The following is a 16,917-nucleotide window of genomic DNA, read 5'->3' as shown; positions in this document are numbered from 1 at the left end:
GTTGTACCTACGGTATAAGTGCCATTTGCTTTGTCTATTTTGATCCTAAAACGGTACACTGAGATATACTTTCCCAGATGCCCTTAAAAAGTTAAGTTAAATAAGAGATTTTCTCCGGTAGATTTCTGAATTGCGCATGTACAATAGTTATAGAAAGTACCGGTACCATAGCTGCTGTAAGTGTGAAATGCATATTAGTCTGAGTTTCCACCTGTGGATCAGGTGTAAAAATAGTGCCCTAAATTACACAGAGAAAGTAGGTGCCTATGAAATGACATGCCTATCCACTGATAGGAACAAGTATCATACATGTAGGTGTGGAATTTAAAAGCTTGACCCCTACTGTAGCAAGGACGCTTTCCTTTGTCATACATGTGCACACCTTTACATAGCTTCACAGGCTGAAACACAAATACTGGCAATGTATTGATAGACGTACTTTCAAACCCCCACACTGTCACGCTACCTTGCATGCATTTACTACATTTAGTGTGTTGAATATTTGAAACACTTTGTAAACTGTCTTAAATGAAGAAGATTCTTACATTTCATAAATAAGTATTCATCATTATTAACTTTATTAGCTTTATAAGCATGTCATGTACATGTGATTTAATTGCCCTGACCCAGACATGTAGGTTGAGAATGCCACGGTAAAAATATGTGTATGCAGTACACTAAAAGAAATTTCGTTAAATGTGATCTCAAAGTCCCTTGTACCTATTCTGAAACCAAGTTTTCTGTGATTAAGTTTCAATTTTCTCAGTGAAACCTCGAAAACAGAGAAAGCTGTAAAGTTGGCAGGACCTGATCGAGAGAAAAAAGGACACAGAATTTGTGAAATACTCTTCTAATGCAGCTCATTAAAACTTTATGCATAGCCATGGCTGTCCCTCTACAAAGTAGAGGTACAGTGATATATATAGCCATGTATAAGCCCCCTAATGTCAAGGTAGGTAGTGTAATAGAATGATAGCAAGTGATTAACTACAAATATTTGGGTGAGGCTGGAAATCATAGCCTATATATATAACTCAAACTAATGACTGGTATCCTTTATGGGTTGCAGTAATTGTAGTGCATTGTAATTTAGAATCATTCATTAGATCACATAGTTGACTAATCCTAAGACAATACCTCCTTTCTTCTATGTCTACATGTATGTTTCCTTCTCTTAATTGATACGGGTGGGGTGTCAGTATATGAAACTATTGCTGTTAGACACAGCATGCAGTTACAATGGTCATTGATTAGTCAATGAAGTCAAATTAGAAATCACAGTGTTGGATGCATTCACCACAGTCCCTCCAACAAAAGTTGTCTGGGCATTCATGGTGCTTGAAAGAACAGCTATACACTAATTTGGATTTTGATCTGTTTGCCAGACACCTTTTAGACAATACACTTTGTTAATGACAGTCTCTAACTGTAAATGATTACAATAACAGACAGGTTTACAATCTGTTGAAACAGACTTCCTGCTCATATTAACTCGTGGGAACATCAGATCTCAAGAGTCTCTGTGTTACATTGTGTACCTGACGTCCTGCAAGCCTGTTCATGCACTGTCTTTTGTCATGCCGGCACCCATTTAATGGAGTGACTGTGGCCGGCATTGATAGCCTACATGTACTTCGTATCTTCATTGGTCACTCAGTATCATTTATCATTTCTCTTAAAAAACCAAATTGTAAGAATATATCAGTATCTCTACATTTTGAATGCAGTAAGATTGTATTTTTTTTTCACCAGAAGAAATGATTTTCATATTCTAAACCGGAAAAATAAGCAGATTTAATATACCAGCACATTTGGAGTCAGATCCATTGTTAATTAATCCAGAAAAATATTATTAGGTTGTGTGTTGTGTCAACACGTATTTCTGTTGCAAAAATATTAGAAAATTGCATACTGTTTTTGTCACATTAGCTTATACGACACAGGGAATTCAGTATTGCGTAGGTCCAAACTGGACAAATTTTGTAAATTTTAAGTTATCCAATATTCAATTATTCCAATTTTTTTCTGTTGATAGATATAAATTGCATGGAGGAGGAAAGAATAAATATTGATCATTAAACAGAGGGATAAGTTTTGGCTTACAATTCTATTAGGACTATATGGATGTTATGGACAGTAAATTTTACAGCTATCAAGTTGTGTGGAAGAAATTTTCAAAACAAAATATGATAAAACCAACCCCTTTACCACTATGGTTTGGTCCAGTCTATTGTCCTCAGCAACAAATTCGGACTTATTATGCATCGGGAAGTGTGGTTGTACAGGTTTGAAGTTGTTCACTGAAATTGTCACAAATAGGAAACAGAATGGTGAATAAAGTTATTCAAGCTAGACGTTTTATTGTCGTGAGCGATAGCGTCAGAAAACCCAGCACAGGGCGTTGCTCTGTTTACCCTGGTTAATGCCTTGCAAAGCGGCAACTCAACCATGACTTGAAAATTTGGACGTATTATTTACCAAGTACAGGTATTGTTTGAATGGGCAAGTTAGTTTGCAAATTAAACTTTCAAAAATATACTAAAGAGTTTTCCACAAAATAGATCATTAAATTTGAGACTTGAAATAAAAAACATTGAAATTTTGATCAATTGAAATTGTGTTTCTTCTAACATCATGGTCTTCTCAGGACATCTAATGGTTGTGATGATCAATAATTTTGAAAAATGAGAATTTAAGGCACTCAATCATTTCATTGTTTTGCCTGTAGGGTTTGTCGCTATGGAGACATTAATGGATTGCAAAAAAGGATTATGGGTGCATGCAAATAGTCAGAAAATCTGTGACGCAATATTTTAGTTCAGTTCAGGGCATCATTCAACGGGTTGCATTGTACTGGAATTCCACAGATGTCGTTTTTGTGGACTTTTCACCATTAAGTTTCCATCTTTTTCTATAATAGTGTTAATGTTAAGATAGTATGCACCTCGACAGTGAACGACTTAAACTTTTGCTCAAACTTTCCTTAATGAAACTTTCAGCCATTCTCTTACTAAATCCAGAATAAAAATTGGGGGTCACCGTGCAAATTTTGGTACAAGAGAAACAAATAACCCAAGATTTACTGATATTTAAATTTCGAAATGGCTGCCATCCCTGTGTTAACTCTATGGAGGAAAATAAAATTTTCGAATTTCGGAAAACAAAGCCGATGAAAAGTTTTCTTATACCAAGAGTTTTAAAATGAACCCCTACAAGTGGTATATCAGAAGAGAATTGTAAAAGTTTGAGAGTCCGAATATCTGTCCCCGAGGTGCATTCTACCTTAATAACCATCTGAGCGATATAAGGCTCGAGCAACCCCGTAAATTTTCATCTGGGTTTCCATGTCATGTAGCTCAAGTACCCCTTTTATATCAATGCAATCCCGTCAAGGGATGACAGAAAAGCTACCAGGGTTCCTAGCAAAAACACAATGATATGTGTAGTACAGGTGATTATAAATATAAATATGTCCCTCCCGTTGTCTAATTCATGACCTCATGTTTGGGTCACTGTCAGGGTCATAGGCTGTGACCTTCAGACCTGCTCAGATTGATGTTGCTATATATGTCCAATGCTACCTGTAAATGCATTAATTATTGATTGAGAATTAATCATTTATGGGACTGTTCAGAGAATCTTGTTCCAAGAGAGAAGTTTTTTATTTTTCAAGAATCTGGATGTGCAATAAAAAACATTACTGTCATTTCAGAATAGAATATAATGGCTATATTGTGGAAATATGTAAATTGAAAATTGTTGCATTAATGAAGAGTTTACTCAAGTCTTCTGATTTTTTAATGTCCACAGTTTAGAAAAGTTTGGGATATAAGCAATGTGATTATCCATTTTTCTAACTCACAGATGGTTTTCAAAAACACTACCAAAGTTACATTTGTATTGTGTAGTTTCAAAATGAAGCGAAATAGTTGCATCAAAATTTATGTGCCCCGAAAATGAAAGACTTAAACTTAACTGAACTTTCCTCAATGAAACTTTCAACCATACTCTTACCAAATCAAGATTAAAAATCACGGGTGCTGTGCAGATTTTAGTACCAGAGAAACTAAGTACATGACATTCACTGATATTTGAAATTCAAAATGGCTGCCATCACTGAGTTAACTCCAAGGAGAAAAATAAAATTGTCTTTTTTTGAAAAACTAGGATTGTGTAAATTTTCCGTCCTCCATGAGCTCTAAAATGAACCGCAACAAATATAGATCAGAAAAGTATTGTCCAAATTTGAGAGACCAAATATCTGTCCCAGATGCACATGCTACCTTAAATTTGACTGACATCATCAATATGGAATGCCATGGAATTCTTCCACTGATAAGGAAACTCAGTGGGTGTTATCTTTCAAGTTAAACAAACCAGAAGTTGTAAACAAAAGTAATTGAATTCATGACAATTCTATGTGCTTAATAAGGCTCTCAATATTTATCCACACAGAGTAAATAAAACCCATATCAGTCAATATTATCATAGATGCTGATACTTGTATTTTACCCCTGAGGAAATGTGACATGCAATTTAATGTCAATTTATTGAAATGTGGAATGAATGATTTTCAACAATACTGAGTGCAGCAATTTGTGTCTCTTAGATATATTTGGTGGGACTGTGCTTTAAGAACGAGAAACAAAATTTCTTCGGTTATTTAGGGCGAGGGGGAGGGGAGAGGGGTCTGATGTCAGTTCATTTAGCATGCTGCAAAATTACAATAAGGAATTTGTTGTCGTTGTCCTGAAACCCTTTTCGCTGTGAGGAGTTTTGTTATGAGGGGGACTGAAATGAATTGCATTTCTCATGCGTCAGCTTTTCTGTTTGATATGGTCCTTCATGTCGATGAAATGTAACGACAGGTTGTCAGAATTAATAGGCTGTGTCTTCTGACTTTATCAGTAACATGTCACCTGGCACTTGAATCACATTGTTCAAAATAGAAGAGTGTGTAGTAAGACAAAAAAACAACACAAACAAAAATATTTGCTGCATTTTCTGGTATAGGGTCATATCAAACTATATTTGTAATTGCTGCTCTTAAAAATGGGTGTGTATCGCACGAACTGACAAAACGTTTAACTTTGATATTTTATATCGGCCATTATGCACATACATGCCATACTAATAAGATGATGAGACACCACCTACTGAAAGGTGATGTCAATTTTAAACTAACATCCATGTATTCTAAGCTGTAATTAGAAAATGACGCATGACAGGTTTTTTAAAGATAATATTAAGGATGAAAAATAATTCTTATTTTAGGGCAGAGGTGAAAATAATACCACAGCTTCAAGTTATTTCAAATTAAATGGATCTGAAAATATATACACAGGGAATACAGTATGATATTCCAGTATTTGTGTTTTATTTCATACTTGCATATTTCAGAGCATCTATTGTATATGACTAAACTTTTCAAATGTGTCATGCTTTTGATATTAAACAAGAGAAAGGTAACTTTCTCACTTTCAACAGGTTTTATTGTTTCATGATCTCATGAAATGACCTTTCCTTTCCTAAATAATGACACACTTAGCACTAACAGGAAAATATGATGAATGTTTAATCAACAAACACATCAAATTTGTTAAGAACTGGTTATTAAAATATATTTGACATGTTATTAGTCTGAACTTCAGTTATTTATATTAATGGGCCATTAAAATATTGTGAGATTGAGTTAGCTTCAGACTGAGATGCAGACTCAGATCATTTACGTCTAATCAATAAACATATCAAATTTGTTAAGAACTGGTTATTAAAATGTTATTGACATACATGTATATTAGTTTGTACGTCAGTTATTTATATTAATGGGCCATTAAAATATTTTGAAATTGAGTTAGCTTCAGACTGAGATGCAGACTCAGATCATGGACGTCTAATCAATAAGCATATCAAATTTGTTAAGAACTGGTTATTAAAATGTTATTGACATATATTAGTTTGTATGTCAGTTATTTATATTAATGGGCCATTAAAATATTTTGAAATTGAGGTAGCTTCAGACTGAGATGCAGACTCAGATCATGGACGTCTAATCAATAAGCATATCAAATTTGATAAGAACTGGTTATTAAAATGTTATTGATATGTTATTAGTCTGTATATCAGTTATTTATACGTATTAATTGGCTATTAAATTATTTTGAGATTGAGTTAGCTTCAGAGTGTGATGCAGACTCAGATAACATGAGGACATGTTCAGTCCACTTCACTCAGTCTCTGTCACCATTTCAAGAAAATCAGTATTTATCATGAGAGTGTGCATCATCAACATGGCAATCTTTCTCAATAATAACTTTCCATTGTTGATGAATACGTACAACGCTGTTCTGTTAGAGCTATGGTAATTATCCGTTTGCAACAATCTTGTACTCAGAAACCAAGTGTCAAAGACATTACCGAAAGAGTAGAAGTAAAGAATATTTGTATACTAATTATGGTCTACAAATTTTTTGAAACAAAATGTTGTACCATGAAAAATTTCCAAATATATTTCTAAATATTTCAGAAAGTGCACTATTCAAGTTCATTGTACTTTGCAAATCCGCAGAATGTTTGGATAATTGCATTAGTATTATCGCATCAATAATCAACATTATCTCAGCCTGTATGTTTAAATGTCAGAGTATTATATCATATATTATTGGTCTTTACAGGGCAAGCAGATTAATATAATAAAGAGGATTGAACCCAATGCTCCAGGTTACTGCATACATATACTGGTATGACCCTATGCAAATTGCAACATTATTTACCAGTTTGTCTATTTATAACAATGCAAAGATTGTAATGGTCCATTAAATTTGACATTAAATGACAGAATCAATAAAAGTCTTTACTGGGTATCATTGACAGAGATCACAGTGTTCAAAGAGTAAATCAAATTATCATCCTGATGTTATTATGAAGTGTATCCATGATGGATCCTTCGTTTGTTGTGTGTGAAGTTTGTACATTGTCCTCCACGTTATTCTGCTAGTTAATTGTCTTGTAACTGCCAATTTCCAATATGTCAGTGCCGCAATATGCATAAAAGGAGAAATAAAAGCAATTTAATGTTGTTTTGAGAGTTTATGATCAGCAACTGGAAAATGAATAAAATACTTGCAAGTGGACAGGGACGATATTTACCGATAGAGGCACAGATGTGAACCTGCCTGAACACATTAATTTAAGATGCATAAGTTAGATTTTTTCCAGTTTTCAAGGTAATTTTGTGGACATCAACAAAGTTTTCAAAACAACTAATGTTAGCTTTGATTACGCAGAATGTCAATCTTTTAGAGCTCAGCTTTATTTTTAGAAAAATCTTGTCTAAAGTAAGGATACCACACAGTTCCTTCATTGTCAAAGTCATGAACTGTTATCATGGTATGACCTAAAACATGATCTCTCTAAGCAGCAACGTTTTTTCTAGCTGAGAGCTTGCATATGGTAGAATTGTGCTATATCGCAAATACAACAACTAATTTTAATGTCTTGTATGATATAATATTTATTTTTAATGTTCTTCAATACAAATAATCAGTTTTCAAGTGCTTCATCTTCAATATATCAATGCTGATATGCACTTATAGTGTTACTACAGCAGCGTTTATTTCCCTTCTATAGCAGTACCTAATTGCAAAAATGTTAGTAAGCTATACAGTGTATAGATTGTACACAATAACTCCCCTATCACTACCATCATGAAAAAAGACTCACACCATTTTCCATAGAATTCTATGGAAGTTTATAGAACACTTTGCATAAGGTATACTATCATGATTTAATGTGTTTGAGCATTAATCCCTTGATAATAGCATAGTATGTTTTCAGAGAGCAATTGAGGCAAAGCCTGATTTTCACTGAATGCCAAGGATAAAAAATGTTTCAAGCCAACTGTCACACCTACGCTGAACACCATGCTAGCATGCCACAGTAACTTTTGATGGCAGCCTTTTGTCACATCACCCCAATATTTTCTATTCCATGTAAAATCCCCCCAAATTATGTACATTGTGTTTATTTACCTATTGTGATTGAATCCTGGAAAGGATTAAGGTTTCATGTTTCTGAAATTTTGAGTCGGAGCAGGTCAATGCATCATGTAGTTGCCATGGTTGCAGACCCACATGGCAGCTCCCATTGTTCTGTAACAACGACAGTGTAAATAGTGAATACTGCCCCACCCAAAGCCGGTCGTGTTGACCTTGAAGTTTGGTTTCGATACAGTCCAGAATTGCAGAAGGGACAGTATCTTTTAGTCGTAATTTTTCTATGAAGTTGATTTTATAAAGTAACTTTAAATATTTATTGTAAATTGGTGTTATGTATAGTGCATATCTAGTACAGGCAAACACATAAATGCACCGTTCTAGATTTCACTGACAAGTGGAAGTAAAACTTGAGCACCGCATAAAAAGGAAAATGGCTTCTGGAACAATACATGTCATAGGACTCTTGAATTTTATTATTCTTTTATATTGCTCTGGGAGGCTCTGAGGGACACTGTATAGAATATGTACAATGAGGTCAGAAACAGTTGCAAATATGGCCTTTCAGAACCATGCACACTGTTTGAACTCACAGTTGTCTGGAAGAAGTAGTTTTGTTACATTTTCCAGTATTAGTATCACATGACAGAGTATATCAGTGATAGACAAATTATTTACCATTAGATAATCCAACTGAGCTTATTGTTTTTAATTTCTAGATGGAATAATGTTAATTATATTGAAAATGATTGATGTTGACATTTTATGTACACAACGTTTAACTTCAAATGCAATCTATATTCACAGCACTCTTCTCACTGCATACTATGAATTCTGGTCATGTGTATTTCATTGTTGCCTATTTTGAAAAGAAACATTAATTTTTCTGTATGAAAGATCTACATGTGTGTAACATTACTCCAAATGCGCTGTCTGACACCTGTTGATTCATTGCTTTTACATTGCTAATATATCAGAATTTCCACTAACTCATACCTTTGGACTTAAAAGCATGCTTTGCCTTGTAGATTTATGAAAGTAAAATTATAATGATGATGTTAATGATTTTCTTGTATTATCTCATTTAAAGTTAACCATTGTTTGTTGGAGTGTAATTAGGGTGTGAATTCATAAGTCCATAGGTGTTCTTTTTGTGATATCTAGTATCATCAAGGAAAGCTTGACAAAAGAGACTGAAAAAAGATGTGGAATGTTCAAGTCTCTGTCATATTTCAATTTCTGTTGATGATCATTTTGTCGTTAATACATATGTAGACTTTGTATTGTGTATGATCTATTTAAAAAAACCAGGGAATTTGTTTTTTCAAACATAGGGTTGCTTTTAATGGAAAGCTGTCGTGATATGTAAATGAATCGAGACACCATATTAGTCTACGCCCTCTATTCAAACATAGTATGCAGTTTGTTATTGTGCAAAGCTTGCAAATTTAACGTCTGTCGAACACAGCCACTGTACCGTAGACGGGTTTTGTTGTGTTTTTGTGCAGTACACAACAGTTGACCTAGCTAAGCTTTGATGAACCACCCTGTTGTATACATGTACCTGTGTGCTGTTGCAAGTTACTGTTGAGTCTATAACTTTGTTCCAAAAAAAGACGCATGATAATTTTTAGACCATGTTTATGACAATGACAACCAGTGAGGCTGCTCATAGTTTTCACTATATGGCATATAGTGAGGTTTTTTCTGAATTCAGGAAGTTGCAAGTAGGCGTGCAGGATTAATCCGTACCTCTATCTTGTTTACATGATACGGAAGTTAAGCCAGGTGAATGATAATACTATTATATGTGTTGTGCTAGAGACCCTGGGAGTGTAATCACAAAATAAGTAGATAAGATTCAAGTTAAGAAGGCTTGGAGAACTTTATAAATGTCTACAATACAACTAAATAAAGACGATAGACTAGCCTGAACAAAGCTACAAACTGCTACATGTATTGAACTCGTGCCATTCCTCTCTAACTCCAGTAACTCCTGTCAGAAACTAAAGGTACAGTATACATGCAGACTGCATGGTTCAATTGAGAACAAGTTAGTGAAGTTCAACATCAAAAAACAATACAAAATGTCAACATGTAATTGTAGATATTAGTGATATTATATTAGAGAATAACTCAGTTTATGAATGTTTATCTCTGTGAAGTGTGGAAGGAAGATTGGAACAAGAAAAGTATTGACCACAAGCTGAGATGGAATGTAGAATAAACCCTCATTGAATATTCCTTCTTTCCTACTATAAAAAATTATTTTTGGCCCGGAAGATGAAACGGTATATTTATGATATTTTAGCATTGCCCCTATTTGGTGGAAACTTTCCCATTAGTGTTTATCGATAGAATTTGCATTACGGTACTAGGCGTTTTTAGCATCATATTCTTTACATGGTCATGTAGGGAAGACCTGCTATTAAAAACAGTAATTTCGTCACTTGGATTTTTTTTTTCCAATACTATGACAATTATTGGCCGCGAGGTTTTACAAACTCAAAAAACCGATTTTGACAAGATAAGCATTTTTCATCATTTTCAAAGCACTCTTTGGGAATTGAATTGAAAAAAAACCAATCTTGATGGTGACTTAAACTTTTCACTTGGTATACATTAAATTTATAGACGCCAGGTTGTGTATTTCATATGCACTCAGGTCAACAGGGAAGTGCGTCATTGCTATTTCAGGATTGTTATTTCTTATTTCTGAATTATTTAATTTCTTTCCAACTATCTTTGGGCAGTTTGCCGTAGCTTTAAATTTTTTGGATTGATCATTCATATATTTAGTGAGTCAGTCATTCTGACTGTACTTTCAAATTTTGTCTTACAGGCTGTGATAACAGTTACACATCACCTTATGATATTGATGTATATGAAGAAAGAGAAGAGGGTAAGAAACATAATTATAAGTCTTTTGTGGTGAATTACACATTCAAAATTTTACTGATGTGACTATGTGTACATTCCATGAGGTGTCCGCATGTATGTTCAAACTGAAATTATACACTATGATTTAATTGGATTATTACAGATTCATTAAGCTGGCATTGCACTTAACCAACACTCTTTTTTCAAAGCAATATTTCTCATCAAAGATGACAAGGAAACCCCCTCATACTATATATTTTCAAAATGCAGAGACTCTAAAGTTTAGCATGGTAGCAATAGTTCATTTGAAACATGAAGGTGGTACATATTTGAGGCGGAAAACCTCAACTTTGTTATTAATAACGAAAATTGATTTGAGTTAAAAACTTGATACTACTTCATGAAATTTGATATCACATTTGAAACTAGAGTGCATGAAGAAATAAATGACAATGTTGTTGTATATTGTCTGTTCTGATTCTTAAATGGCTGGAGTGGAAAGACGACATACACTGAAAAAAGTGATTAAAATCATGATATAAAGCAAAATTGCAATGACTCTTTTCAAAATGTAAAAACTTCTTTGCCAAACAAAATTGTTTATAGTTTATATATTATAGAGAACAATATGAAATATTCTATAGAGCATATATAGAGCAAATATACTTGAATTTACCGGGGTACAGTCAGTCTTTTGAACTCCCTACTTACAGCTGCTTGCTGTGCTAAAAGGTAAAAACCAACCATCAACTTTAATCTTGGCTCAACAAAGTAATGAAAATTGAATGAATCTCTGCAAGAAAGTGCTTTTTAATAAAATATGCTGTGTTGTAGTGTTGCGCTCGTAGTTAGGGGAATTACGAGTAGAGAGGCACCAGTCTGGATCGTAATGCTTTCAGTAACTGAAGCTGACACACCAAGATGTAGATTTAACACAACCTTGTACTTTATTGCAAGATGGCGACCGTGTCATTCACTGTCAACGGTCTGATCTCAAGTCTCTCGTCTAAACTCTCTACAAAGTTAAATACATATTCAAACTTACATAATTACAAAAGTTATCATGTGGTAATTTTCCCGCCAGTCTTTGATTGTTTCTTAAGATTAAATAAGATCACACCATGGAATATCCCATTCTCGATTGTTCTTAATGAAATCTTAACCAATAATTAATTAAACTATCACACTATCTCTTATCTGCTTCTCGTACGATCTGAGTCAATGAACTTTACACGCCTTGGTCACGTGAGGGACGCTTCAAGATACAATCTCTACAGGGTGGGGCGTTACAGTAGCATGGTGACTTGCTTCCATTATATATGAAAAAGGATATTAAGCAGCCCACATACAAGACAACACTGATATAGCTACATGTTTTTCTTTCTAATAGGCTATGTATATGAACAACTTAAATTTGAGGGAAACATTGGTCAATCAAATGATGATATCAGGCTTGAGCTTGTTAACCAAGATGACTTCAATGCTACGGCGTATCTTAAATTGGAAGGCAAGAATTTGACATCAGCTCATCCGTACGATTATGATGTAAGTACAGAATGATCCACCTGTACAGGAAACAGGAACAACAACAGTAACGGCCATCGCATATGTTTTTGATTTGGTTAAATTCTTGATGATATCATATTAGCATATTATATTACCATGCCATGCCTGTCGCATATTGATTGGTCAATCTGAACCATGTGACTGACCACAAATACACAGTAATGGTTTGTTTACATGCCTGTGAATATGAATAATAAGATTAACAACTCAAAGTATCGTAACTTTACAGCTGAAAAGTAAATCATAATCAATCACAAAATGAAATGGAGCACTTTTGGGCCAGGTTGAGATTTTTCTGAAAACATCTCTGGATTTGCCAAATTTTTACAGTGTGCGTGACAGTGCGTTGCGTATTGCTTAGTTCTTGGGCCCAGTTGTCGTTCGCTTGGGAAATTTTTGCAAATTTTGATGGTTTTCTTTGGTTCGTTGATAATATAATGGAAATAACAGTCCGTCCGTCCTGACCATTAACGTTTATTTATGGGCAAGGGCGAGAGGAAATTAGGCTTGCCGAGCCCGTTAATTTTGGCTTTCCTCGAGTCCACGCCCATAAATAAACGTTAGTGGTCAGCACGTCACCCGTTATTTCTATATTGATGTTGCAAATACAGCAATCTGATTGGTAGAGACATGAAAATGAGCAGAATGGCATGATTGGCACACAGGAGAGCTGTCAGCCAGAGAAAAATTCTTATTTTGATGTTTGACGTCAGAATTTGAGCGTACTGATATGATATAACAGCGATAAATACATGAATAGTTATTTGCTTTGACAAAGAAAGTAGCATTGGTAAATGTATACTTCAATGATAATACATTTTGATAAAATTCATTTGTAGGTTAATATACACACTGTATAAGCTTAGACTGTCGCATCACCACCTTGCTTCATGTTTTAAATTGTTTTTCACGAATTAAAATGATATTTGTGTATGAGATTCTGAAAACAAACTATTAAACTAAGGTTTATTAACACATACAGTAGCTCTATTTTCAGTCGTCCTTTCGAAACTCTCCAATTATATCATACAAGTGTTTTGATGGCACAAATACAGCAATCTGATTGGTCAAGACATAATAATTAAAATTTGTTATATGCATGTAGCATGGTAACACAAAGGCAAGCCCTTGGCTATAGAAAACTCTCCTTTTTTAAGTTTCACACTAGAATTTCAATATGCTGTTATGATATAATTGTTTTGAGTATTTGAAATGCGATACTGTTGTTGAAACAAAATATTTCTTTTCCATTTTGCCCCTTAGGTTCATCAGATTGACCTCCATCTTACTGTGAATTGCTATATAGTGCCCAACACTGTAAGTCCACTTCTCTGGAGTTAATCATTGCGGGTATCTTTTTAGTGATATTGGGTAGCTTCTATTGCATATATGAGTATGTTCATTGTGAATGTCAAAGTGCTATACATCAGATGTGTTCAAATATCACTTGCATAATAATGCCAAAGACATTTAATATTTCTACCCTCACAATGACCTTTCACAGATATCAGTCCGGGTCATTTCCAAAATTGGCGACTCATTATGATAATGTATTCCGACTATAAGCAAATCTTCAACCAGAAGACGTCATTAATAAAGTAGAGGTCGCGCCAGGGTCACTAATCACCCGCCAAGAGTGATCGACAGTTTTCGGCTGCTTATTAAGCCTCTGTCTTATGAATATCAACAAATTTCGACTGTCAACATGATCCAAGTGTTCTGCAGAAGGTCATGGCCACCAACGAGTCTTGTAATGGAAAAAATAGTCGAGATATTAACAAATCATTTCTACTGCCAGTTTATCGATTTTTCTGAAGTACCAAGAACCATTTTGTAGATATTCATCATCTCTATTAGAAATACTGGTTTCAAGGTTATTTGTGCAGGTATGATGCTTATGGCATTTCACTAGAAGTAAGAGCGATTTCGGAATTTTAAAATGATACTTTAGTTGTGGTTTTTCGTCGCAGACTAAAAATGGTACGCTATTTTGAAAATATGTGTTGACAGAGTGGCCACACAACTGTTCGAGATTATGACAGAATATGACGATTAATTGTTATTTCACAAACGACACCCACATTCCTACGAAATGTGCAATGCCAAGTGTTTTGGCAAAACCCCTCTTTCACAACTGACAATATTTTTGACACAGATCTATGACAATACATGAAAAAGTTATGTGAATGGTGCAGCCGAGGAGTTTATTGTAAGATAGAGTTCAACACACTTAATGGCATACGTATAACCAAGGATGCATGGGGGAGTGGAGGTTGCCAGGAAATACAATTTTTACTGATGGCACGCTGGTCGCTGATTGGCTGATGATAGGAAAGTAGTATTATGGTATAGCATCGCCGATTTTGGAAATGACCCGGACTGGATATGCTATGATTTTTCTATGTGTGTACCTACATCTGATTTATACTTTTCAAGTGTTTGTTCGACAATGATTTTGTAATTTGCGACAATTTGCGGCCTGTTTAACCTGATCAGGAATTGCCCCTTTAACCTGCTCACCCCCAATTTCCTGTAATCAAGTCCAAAATCACCATTCACGATGAAGTGTTTGGGCCAAACCATGGGAGTGAGAAAGGTTTAATGATATGTGGACAAAGTGGTGTGGACTCACATGTATTATTGTTTTACGTATAAGCAACATCCTAATCTTTGGATAAATTTTCTTACAGGCGGCTAGTAGATCTCTTGACATTTCTCTTTTTGTGCATGATGTTAATGACAATGATCCGTACTTCAAGAATGCTCCATATTATGCAGAAGTCAATGAGGTATTTGCATAATTTATTCTGATAATAAATGCTTCATGTAATAGAGATGTTGGGACTCACGGTTGTATTTCCTGTTTAGGTTAGCTATATTCACATAGCAGCAATTTTAGCCCTTTACCTGCCAAGTTCATATCCATCAGGTCAAGTTGGTTAAAACTAGTAAAGCAAAACATGTCCCATATGGTGCATTTTAACGAAGACTTGAAGATTTGAAGGTCCCTGAAGACAGAGATACTGTAAACATGATTTAGACAGACTAAAGCTGCTACAACATACCAAGCCAAGTGGGTGAAAATACATGTGGTTTTTGCTACTGAAATACCGCTTTTTACTGACTGATACATGATGGGAAAATGATACTGTCTGGCAGGTAAAGGGTTAATAACGTGAAAATGATGGGTAATTTTTCGCCATAAAGTGAACACACGGGTTGCTGGCATTTTTAATTTCAAATATCAATAAATGTTTGGTAATGTGTTCCTATAGTACGAAATTTGCTCTTTGACCCTGATTTTATTCTTGACTTTGAAAGAGGATGACTGAAAGTTTTCATAAGTAAAGTTTGAACAAAAGTTTTTAAGTCTTTTACTTCAGAGGTATGTTTTAACTTGAGTGAAAACGTACAAAAATTTATATTAAAAATCTGTTGGACTGCCCTCTACAATAACATTTCACATACTTCCTAAAAATATTCATCTTTTTTATTACTTCAGCTGACACCTCCAGGGTTTGTCATATTCACAGCAATTCAAGCTGATGATGACGATCATAAGGATGATCACAACAAATTTGGGTTTGAGCTGACGGTAAGAGCATGTGAATTCAAATTCTAAAGCTGAGCAAATATTAATAATTGCAGTCAATCAGCCCGTGCCTCCACTGACGATTTTCTGTTTGCATGAACCGACCTCTCCTTGGGAAAACAATAAGGGGATACCAAACTGGTTGTGTAGGGGTGAAAGGCCTTAAGGAGATTATTTTTGGTACTTATATTTATCTATGTATGCCCAGCATTCAAGACTCACCTACAGCGCCTTTGGTTGCATAGATGTCCTAATGAGAAGTCAGTTCGAAAATATATTCAATTGGCTGAAAGCTTTCAGAGACGCTGCACATCACCCTAAAAAAAACAACAAAAGTGCAGATTAAGCAGTTTTTTCTATGGTTTCGATGAACGTATCATTTCATACCTTTATTGCATGGCCAATTAGAAAGATCTTTCTTATACAATCAAGAAGAAATTTGTAAAGGAATGATTTAGAACTCTACACTGCAGGAAATAGTGATGCTTAGTATACAGTCTATATTAGTTCCCTTCACTTTAGAGTCTGAAATTTCTCATGAAGTAATGTGAACTGCTCAAATTGATTGATTTATATGAAGGAATCATCACTTTCTCTCATATTTCGTGTCTAATCACTGTACCCTACAACATATACAATTCTAAAGAAAAGTGCAATATTTTTACTTGTACATAGTCATTCACCTTCTGAATCATACAAGGTATGTCACTCGGTTTTGTTAATCAATCAGTTAATTAATATGATATTTTCCTTTTTTAACACGCCAGGGACCAGGATCTGACCATTTCACCCTGACGCCATCAGAGGATATTGAAGTCGCCATGGAATTGGATTATGAAACAATGCCGTTTTATCAGCTGACTTTAATCGTACGGGTAAGCACAG

General features: G+C 34.7%; 1 protein-coding gene across 4 annotated transcripts in view; it reads left to right on the top strand.

Moving 5' to 3' along the window:
• Nucleotides 1–16,917, top strand: part of LOC139122795 (cadherin-23-like) — a 185,285-nt gene that overhangs the window by 12,057 nt on the left and 156,311 nt on the right. For all 4 annotated transcript variants that reach the window (XM_070688522.1, XM_070688521.1, XM_070688523.1 and 1 more), the window contains exons 3-8: nucleotides 10,837–10,896; nucleotides 12,265–12,419; nucleotides 13,704–13,757; nucleotides 15,131–15,229; nucleotides 15,943–16,035; nucleotides 16,800–16,907. In XM_070688522.1, the coding sequence (XP_070544623.1) occupies nucleotides 10,837–10,896; nucleotides 12,265–12,419; nucleotides 13,704–13,757; nucleotides 15,131–15,229; nucleotides 15,943–16,035; nucleotides 16,800–16,907 (569 nt within the window). The remainder of the gene's footprint in view (nucleotides 1–10,836; nucleotides 10,897–12,264; nucleotides 12,420–13,703; nucleotides 13,758–15,130; nucleotides 15,230–15,942; nucleotides 16,036–16,799; nucleotides 16,908–16,917) is intronic.

Source organism: Ptychodera flava, chromosome 22, assembly GCF_041260155.1.
Source record: "Ptychodera flava strain L36383 chromosome 22, AS_Pfla_20210202, whole genome shotgun sequence".
NCBI classification, from domain to species: Eukaryota; Metazoa; Hemichordata; class Enteropneusta; family Ptychoderidae; genus Ptychodera; species Ptychodera flava.
This window is presented reverse-complemented; position numbering and strand designations above follow the sequence as displayed.